Raw genomic sequence first — 9,850 nt, forward strand, 5'->3', positions numbered from 1 at the left:
AAAAGTATAGGATGTGTTAAGTATGATTTCATTAAAAGTAAAAGGGTAATTATTAAAACAATAGAAATCAACTGTATTTCTGTAACAGTTTGTTGTGTTGGAGGGGGTAAGAGAAAGATAGTGGAGAAGAATGGAAGAGGGGATTTGACAAAAAATTCAACTTACAAAGAGAAAATAAACTGGAATAAAGCATAGGAGGAAAAAACAAGACAGCAAGAAAATATGAAATAAAATGATAGAAATTAAGCTCAAATATATTAATAACAATACATACAAATGGCCTAAATTCACTACTTAAGACATTATGAAATAGATTTCTAAAAAAAAGAATCAACTAAATGCTGTTTATAAGAGAAACACCTCAAATATTAGGACACAAGTATGTTGAAAGTAAAAGACATAAAAAAGATACAGCAAACAAAATACTAAGCAAAATGAAGCTAGAGTAGCTATGTTATTTTTAGATAAAAAAAAGCTTTAAGGCAGAAAGCATTATAAAGGATACAGAGGATCAATAAGTAATGATAAAACATTCAAGCTCCCATGCTTCAGGAAGATATACAAAATATTACATCTGTGTACTTAAAATCACTTCAAAATATAGGAAGCAAAAATTAATAGACCCATCAGGAGAAACTGACAAATCCACCATCAGAGGGAGATTTTATCACACTTAATAACTGACTGGTTGAGCAAGCAGAAATTCAGTTAGGTAAGAAAAATCTGAGACTGCAAATCAGTTGGCCCTCTAATTAAAATGAAGATCTTGATTTAGTGGCTCTGGGGTGGGCCTGGAAATCTGCATTTCTTTTTTTTTCCCCTGTAAGTATTACAGAGCTATAACTGACAACTACGTTGTTAGCTGAGCTCCAACTGGTGCCAGTACTGGTCTAGGGACTCCAGACTGAGGCCAAACCTTCCCCTGGAATCCACAATGCCTGGGAAAGCATCTCAACCACAAAAAAAAAAAGAATGAAAAAAATATTTAAAGGAAAGAGAATGTTTTCACTTAACCCTTAAAATGATATTAGAAACCTGCTTATACACATAGATGAACTCAAGAATTTACCAAATAGATAGATGATGCATAACTACTGACTTTCCAAAAAAATTCACCGTACAATTCCTTGAATAACTGTCTACACTAGTACCCTGGAAATATTATTGAATTTATAAAATATATTTTCATTGCATAGAGTGAGCTACAACAGCCTACTGCATCTGATTTATTTTCAAGAATCCCTTTAAATTGTTTATATAAGGTTCTAGAGAACCCATTGGTAAAAAAAAAAAGTTCGTGTACACATGTATGTGTTTGTGTATGTATGTACATATGCATATGTCTGTTTCTCAGAAAAATTGCTGATTTATTCCATGTCTGCAGTGTGTTTTACAGACTTACGGAAAAGTTAATATTCAAGACCCACCCTTTCCTCCTAGCTGGGTAACCTGTATCACATCACCTAATCTCCCTAGGCCTCAACATCCTCCTTTACACTGTGACTAAAATTCATTCAAAAACGTTAACTGCCTACCATACAGAGCAGACATAGACTGGCCCCAGGTAGGAATTGGTGCCTTGGGAGGTCCCTCTAAGGTGCTGATGAGTCAACTGAAATGTACAAAGTGTGTTTCCACTCAACACAGCTTTTCCTATAAAAACAGATATATCACTACAAAAAGGACAATACACATATCATAGGGCTGTATACTATATTGCTGTAGAGCTCTCTAGGTTTTCATAAAATGTTTACATTTGCTCTTGCATGTGATTTTTGCAGCAGCGCCAGGACACAAGCAGGGCAGGAACTGATTGCATGAGAACTGTAGCAGCGTCCTCTGCATCCCCCACCAGACCCGGTGTGGACCCGAACTCCTGGAGGGCAAGGCCATCCTTTATTCATCTTGTGTCTGCAGCACCTGGCTCCGCCTAATGCATAGAAGGCACCGTAAATGTTCACCAAAGCCTCTAGGAAGCTTTTAAATAGTTTAATCACCATTTCTGAAGTGTAAATACTGTGCCTAATAACTCATTATCTCAGCTTCCCTTTGATTCCATGCTGGCAAAGCATGTTGACAAAAAACCCTTTCATGAACCCTAGTTAGAGAAGTCTTTTCTTTCCCTTCTTTCCTACTGTATCTACTTAATTCATTGTTAAAACCCTATATTCTATTTTCATACTTTCTAGAAGGTCAAGGTCCAAGCCTTATAGTATAACGTAAGAGTCATGAAACAGACAGTTTTGTTTTTATTTCCAGAACCTACCACAGTGCCTGACACACAGTAAGCACTCACAAAATGTATGTTGAATTATTTGATCTAGAAACTTTCTTGGTAGCTGTGGACTGTTCGTCTAGGACTACATTCTAATAGAAAAATCCACATGGCTATTATAAAGAACATGCTGTTTTAAAAGACAAGATTAAAATGCTCTCTCACAAGATCAAAATAAAATTTTAATTTAATTATACCCTAGGAAAAAAACTTTTAAAATGTGAAGGGCTGAAGGTCAAAGAATAATCTGTACATGTGTTGCTACATCTCCTTAATCTCCTTATGGATCCTAATTATTGTTGACCATGAGTGTCTGGATTGCATAATAACAAGCATGCCAGGTGGCAGAGGGCAAAAACAAGAGACGTCATCAAATAGCTCTTCAGATTTATGTAGCTGAAGCATGAGTTCCAGTCAGCATGCATCTGATTTTACCACATGGTGTGAATGCTCGGGCTCTTTTGCTTGTCCCTTTTTCTGAAGGGTAAACATTATTTTGCTTGTTACGTGCAATAGGAAAATGAGGTTTTAAACACTTGTGCATGGTGTACAGCCCCCCTGCTATAGTCCATTCTGTCCTTCAGTCAGACAGCCAAGTAGTGATCACCTATTATGTGCCAGACTCTGCTAGGCACTAGGAATACAAAGATCAAAGATACGGTCCTTGCCCTTTGGGATTTTACCACCTACAGAGGGGAATACTCACAGTACAAAAAGAAGAGGTGATGGGAAGAAGACTCACCCCAAAGGTCCAAGTCAAATGCAGAGAGCCAAGGGGGAGGGGAGTGTGATTTAGAGAATGGGCCAAATAAGGGCCAGATGCCTGAGAAAGCCTGGTGTAATCAGCCCCACTAAACCACCTCCCTCCCTAAAAAGTGGCTACAGGAGCTGAGGGCAGCAAGAGGGAAAGGTGGTCAGTTCCTGCAGGGCTTTATTTGCCAAACTAGGGAGGTTAGACTTTGACCTGTAAGAAGAGGATGGCATTGAAGAGTTTTAAGCAGGGGAGTAACAGGTTCAGATTCGCAATTGGGGTCAGAAGGGGTCAGGACAAGAGGCAGGGAGACAGCTGGGAGGCTGCTACCTCAGTCAGAATGAGCAGGGATGGTGACCTTGACCTCTGTAAGAGTCGTGGGGGAGGAGGGGAGAACACAGAGCAGGAAGACGTTAAGGAAGGAGAATCAATAGTCTCTGGTGACTGAGAGTGTACTGGCTGAGAGAGGCAGGTGACAGTTAACAGCTAATGCTTACTGAGGTCTAAGCACTCTTCATACGCACTTCACGGACTCCCGCAGAGACTCCGTTTTACAGATAAGAGAACTGAGACATGGGAGGTGAATTCGTTTGCCCTGTTAGTATGTTCTGGAAAGGGAAGACACAAAGAGGACTCCCAGGACTCTGTTTCTTGGGCGTCACGCTCCACCTCCACATGCTGCTGGTGGCTGTCTTCATGCCCCCTGCCATCTCTCTTCATGTTGTTCATGCTATGGTCCCTTCCTGCAAGGCCCTCCTCCCAATCGGCCTTTAAACATTGTCCCCTCTAGGGAACTATTCCTGATGTGTCCCTCACTCCTCCCAGCCCTCCTCCTAAATACTGCATTTTAATTCCCACTTTAGCGGTCCGTTCCTCCAGCAGACCCCGCCACTGTGAGAGAATCAGTGAGCTCTCATCATTCAGGTCGTCCCAGGTCCAGGCTTGAGCCTGGTACATAGTTTGAGCTCAGGAGCTGGAGTTATTCTATAGGAAATGGGTACAGGAGAAGAATTCTGTTTTGGACGTAATGAGTTTCAGATGCTAGAGGCCTGTTTAAGTAGAGAAGTCTCCAGACAGCTGGGTATACAAACATAGCCTGAACAAGAAAGAAGTTCTGAGTTGGTGATTTCTATTGGGGAGTCACCTGAATAACAACAAAGTTACAGTGGAAGTCATGTCCTACGCACTCATTCTTCTCTGCCTCATCCATTCCCATGCTGTACGGTTAGGCCTGGCCCCCACGGCACTCCGTCTCATACCCACGTCTGGTCATAAATCCTGAACCTCTGGTCTTCCACTGTCTTTAACCTTTGCTTGAGCCATTAATTCTGTCTGGAATCCCCACACATCGGCTCATTTTCTTCCTTCCGAGCTACCCCTGGCTCCAGGCTCCAAGGCCAAAACCTAATCTGCTTGTGGGCTCCCCATTTGTTAGGTGAGGTTAAGTAAGTTCCTCCACTTACCTGTGCCTCAATTTCTTCAAATAAATATGGGGCTAACACTGGACCAATTTCTTAAAGGTTATTGTGAGATTCAACTGAACCAAGTCACATGAAGTGCCATTGTTAACTATTTGTGGACCAGCAGACCCCACACTTCTTACAAAGTAGACAACCTTGTCACCCCATTTTAAAGGCCTCCCATTAAGAGACAACTCTGCACTTGGGAAGATGGTGTAGCATTTTGTAAGTGTCTTATCAGTGTCATCCACCTGGTTGACAGTGAGACTATGAAGCCAAGGACAGAACCCAGCAACTTAAGAGGTAGGAAGAAAATGAGAGGAGAACAGTTATAAGAACAATACTGGCTCTGACTGCATTTGCTTCTTGTCTTCTCCTTGTTCTCTCTGCTCTAGCCGCACTGACCTGCTAGATAGCCTTGAATGCGAGAAGCTCATTCGTGCCCCAGGGCCTTTGCTCTTACTATTCCCTTTGCCAGGAATGTTCTTTCCCCTCATAATGGAATGGTTTGTTCCTTTCCTTCACTTAGGTGTCTGATCAAATATCTCCTAGAGAGGCTTTCCCTGTTTGAAATAACCCCCTCTGTACTCTATAAGCTCCTTGGATCCCCAGTGCCTTCTTAGATCCAAGACTGACTTATTCAATGGCAGGCTGGCAGGTCCAAACACAAGCTCCTTCCTGGTTCAGCCTGGGACACAGCCTGTCTGCCATCTTTTGCATGCCTAAGAATGAATCAAATGCCAGTCATTTCTCTCTGAAAGAGACTTGTCACCCATTCTTGTTCTCATGCACATGGTTATATAATGAGCTAAAAGTAGGTAAGAATTTAAACCACTCAAAGGATAAGTAAAGGAAAATCAGTGGTGAGCACAAAAGTTGGAGGCATTAAAAATCCAGAACTTTTAAAGTTGCATCATCCATTGAACATATATTTATTAGAGGGCATAGTACAGTTATTGATTACCCTCATCTCATTTCACATTTCTAGAATATATGAGTCTAGATGGTTGCCTGAAAGTAAAAAAGTAGAAAGAGCAAGTTCTAATATAGGATCAAAAATGCATATCCAGATGGGAAGTAATGAGGTTTAGTGAAAGCTGCTCTAATGAAATGCATATATAAGCCATTCTCTCTTCTTAGGAACCTAAAACACACACTCTATAGCATAACTGTTCATTCTCTTGGCACCCCTGTGCTAAAGATAGGACTAAGGCATTTATTAAATCAGTCAAATGAATATAAAAATTGAACCCTACAAATTCCAGGCTCAAGAACCTTAGATCATCCCTCATCATGATATCTAAACCCAAATCCAACAAAATAGGGAGAGGACATTTTTTAAAGCAGTTTGATTGTCAGAGAGATGATTTGTGGAAGGTTCCAGAGATGAGCCAAGCTCTCATCAGATAATGATCTTGACAGCATCCAGTGGGTAGGGAATACACTGAATGTGCTCAAATTCGTTTTTCCTTAACTTGTTCACTAGGTTGAAAACTCTAAGGAACTAACCTATCTTGTTACGTCTTGGGTCACTTCGCTACAGACCAAAGATTTACTGTGCACTTTGTGACCAAGTGTACTGACCACTTTACAGAAAGGGGAGGGAGAAGAGTATGTCTAGAATACATTTTAAATAGCAGAAATTCTAACTGATACATTTGTTTGTTTCAGTTCCTTTTAAAGTTCTTAAGAGAACCCTGTGTAATTCTTGGTTGCCAAAAAATTATCTGCCACCCTTTTCCTTTAATAACTGAAATGTATTTGCTTTTCAGAAAACACTTTCACTTCTGACTTCATTTTCTCCACCTGGGTGCCCAATTAAGCTCTTAAAGCTTCTAGAAATTTATAGAACTGATCCTTAGTAACTATTACTGATGGTATCCACAGGGCAGCATGTGAAATCTAACATGAGGTAGAACCATAAGTTAGATCCCTCTGATAGGAACAGGTGTAAAAATAGCTTTCTGACTTGAATATGCCTCAAACATCATCAGAATGTTGAATTATCCCCAGATGGTAACCCAAGAATGACAATGTTGTGTGTTAAATGTGCTGCAAGGGCAAGAACAATTCACATCCCAGCAGAAAATGCTCTGAGTGAAACAAAAAAAAAAAAGACCACTAGTACGCAATTTGTAATCTGCTCACAATTTGTTAGTGGTTCACAAGCATCAGTTGCAAACCCTCAGAGCCACCTGAGTGATCATTTAAACCAATGCCAAGAAGGACTGAACCCTTTAACCTTGGGAAAATATGCTGGGGACATCACTGACAGGGAGAAAGAAGCCTCCACACCAAAAAGCAGCAATTACCTTCCCACCAACCCCAGGCTTGGAGATGTCCCTGAAGAACATTCTCCAACAATTGCTCACTACCTTTGCATTTAAAAGGCTGAAACTAGACACTATTACTGCAACTGACTGCAAGCCAGGGGAAAGGAGTTTCAGCCTCCTATAACCCAATCTCGGCAGCACCTCTGATAAAGAACTGAAGATAATTGCTTTTTCCACACAAAAAAGAAATGTTGATTAAAAGCCTTGTTGACTTCTCCAGAGCCTGAGATTTCTAGCTGAGACAGAGGCCTTCATTACATGATTTTGTTTTCCTGGGAATTGTGCAATGCTTTTTAAAAAAAATAATAAAAAAATATATTTATTTAGCCAAAGGGTGGTGAGGTGGGGGGGTGGAATAATGCCTTTCCATGGAACTTTTATTTCCAAGCTGATTTTTTTTTCATCAAAAACATATTTTGGTGCATATTATTTTAACCCCATAGCATCTGTCAGAGAGCTGTTCTCATCTCTAATTTACAGATGGAGAAATACAGGAACAGAAAAGTTTAAATAACTTGCCCAAGGTCAGTCAGGGACAAGATAAACTGTGTGAACGCAGATCTCCTAACTCCAAGCCTCACATTCCTCGAAAAGGATTTAACCCGTATCCCTCCCCTGGGTGTTCTGAAGCGAGGGTAATTTTTCTGGAGTCCCAGGGCTCCCAGACACGTAAATTTGGGGCGTTTTTACTCCACCGACTCTTTCTGCAAACACCCCCTTACTGGTTCCAGGCAGCCTCAAGGCCTGCAGAGCATCGGCCCCAGCCCCGGGCCGGCGCGCCCCGCAGCCGGCTCCTTCCAGCCGCTCCCGGGAGCCGAATCCCGAAGTTTCCCAGGGGGCCCGGACGGCCCCCGGGCCCCGCCCGCCCCAGCTGCCCCGGAGCCCGCCACCGCCCGTTACCGTATGCCGTGAGGGAGGCCATCCTGGCCCGCGTCCTGCCCAGGCTGGCCAGGGCTTCGGCGAGGGCGGCCTCCCGCGCGCCGCGCCCCTGGACGGCCGGCGCCTGGCGCGCCGAGTGCATGCGCTTGGCTCCCGCGGCGCCCGGCCGCCCCGCTGCTGGGCAGGCCCAGTGAGCCCGCCGCGGTCGCCCGGAGGGGAGCGGGCGGCTCGCAGGTGTCCGCCGCCGGGTTCCGGCTGCAGGGGCGTGGGGAGCAAGCACGCGGACCCCCCGCGCTCCTGGTCCCCGCGGGGACTGAACCTGCAGCGGCAGACGCGCGAGCGGGAGAGAGGAGGGGCGAAGCAGGCGGTGGGAGGTGCCGGGCGGAGGCGCGCGGCCGGTGCTGCTCCGCCGGGACTGGCGTGGGGCAGGACCCCAGCTGGTCCGCGCCCAGCAGGTGCCCCTCCAGGTGGGGGCGACAGAGGCAACGCGGGCCGACGCTGGATCCGGGAGTCGTGAGCGCGCCAGTCTCCCGGACAGCGAGCCTGCAGCTCCCTTGCTGGGGAAGTTCCACTGGGGAGCACACCCAGGGACGCAGGGGTGGGACCGGCCGCCTGTGGCTCAGCGCGATTCCCAGCCCAGGGGACGGTCTCCAGAAGGCTTGCCTCCAATGCCGAAGCCTAGGGGAGAGGGTCCTGCGCACTTTTAATGAAGTCTTAGACCGCCAAACACTCCAGCAGATCTGCCTACCCCGGCACAGCATCCTGTCACATTTATTCGCGCGTCTGTCTCCCACGAGGCTGAGACCGGTGTCCCATTCCACTCCGTCCCGCGCTTCGACGAGGGCGCTAACTCAAACTATATTTGTTGAATGACTAAATGTCCGCGCGAACCCTCCCCAGCTCGCCCTCCCTGGAAGCGTACTCGCCCGGTGCGGGTCCTCGGTTTGCAGTCAGCTGGCTGGGAACTGGGGCGAGGGAGAGGGAGGAAGACACCTTATTAGCTAGGGGAACCCATGGTAAGGCTTGGGAGCTAACTGAAGGAAAGGGAGGCCGCCCGACGACCCCTCGGGGTCCGGCGCACCCGATGCCTTGCAATTCCCAAGGGAATGTTCAGGACGACGCCAGGAGCGCAACCGGGGCTTCCCGGAGCCTGGCTGGCCTCCCTGGTCACCGGGCAATCGTGCCTTGGAAAATGCCAGCGCCCTACGAGTCGGGGGGCGATGCTGTCCAGTCCATTTAGCTGCATTTGAGGTTGTGCCAACTCGGGAACAAGCACAGAGAAGGCTGAGAAATCTGGCCGCGGCAAAACCAGGACTTTCTTCAGAAAACTCCCCTCGGCGCCCGCCAGTCTAACCGAGCCTTCAGCTTTTTGCTCTTTCGACCCTGGCGTCCCCGCTCTCTAGGAGGGCAGCAAGCGGCAGCGGGCGACCCGTGGCTGAAACACTGAAAAAATGTCGGTGCCCACATTTCCCCCTTTTGAGCGCAAGGCTGAGACTTTGCGGAGGGCGCCAGTTCCGCCAGTTAGTGAGAGCGCGGGATCCCGCTGGCCCAGCCAGTAACGACCAGCAGGTGACCCCTAGGCAAGACCCCGTCTCCGAGTTTTCATTTTCATTTCACCCACTTGCAACCGCTGTTACTGTCAAGCCCACAGCACAGGACAGTGGCTGTGACCGGGTGGGACACTATGCCTGAGGCTCTATGAGGTTGGGTCTGCCTTGAACTTGCCCCCGAGGGCTCCCACCTGCCTCCCCGTCAGGTCTCTTCAACAGCACACTCCACCCACCCCACACCGAATTGTTGCCCCCATGTCTTAAGCAATCTGTAAGCCTGCCTGCCCCCAGCTCCGGGGTGTGAGGGTTAGGGTCAGCGGCAGGCCTGCCTCCCCCAGCGTTCCCACCAGCCGCCTCCGAGTCCTCGGTGGCCTCCCGGTTCCCTCTCCCCAGCTCCCCAGCACCCTGGGCTGGGCGCTAGTGTCAGCCTCTTCACATCTGGGGCCCCTCCGTGCTCTTCCGTGGCTGCTCCCTCGAGGTCCTCTCTGGGCCCCACTGGGATCCAGGGTCATTTCCAGGCTGTCTCTGACATCTGGCTCCTCTCCTCCCTTTTACATTCTTCGCCTTTTCGCTCAGGGAGGGTCATGAGGAAGAACAGTCAA

The 9,850-nt window shown here is 46.9% G+C and overlaps 1 protein-coding gene across 2 annotated transcripts in view; it reads right to left on the bottom strand.

The window, feature by feature from the left end:
• Positions 1-7,891, bottom strand: part of ANO4 (anoctamin 4) — a 388,767-nt gene extending 380,876 nt beyond the window's left edge. For both annotated transcript variants that reach the window (XM_036891459.2, XM_036891457.2), the window contains exon 1: positions 7,720-7,891. In XM_036891459.2, the coding sequence (XP_036747354.2) occupies positions 7,720-7,840 (121 nt within the window). In that variant the 5' untranslated portion in view covers positions 7,841-7,891. The remainder of the gene's footprint in view (positions 1-7,719) is intronic.
• Positions 7,892-9,850: the final 1,959 nt, after the last annotated feature.

The sequence above is a fragment of the Manis pentadactyla genome, chromosome 10 (genome assembly GCF_030020395.1).
Source record: "Manis pentadactyla isolate mManPen7 chromosome 10, mManPen7.hap1, whole genome shotgun sequence".
Taxonomy (NCBI): Eukaryota; Metazoa; Chordata; class Mammalia; order Pholidota; family Manidae; genus Manis; species Manis pentadactyla.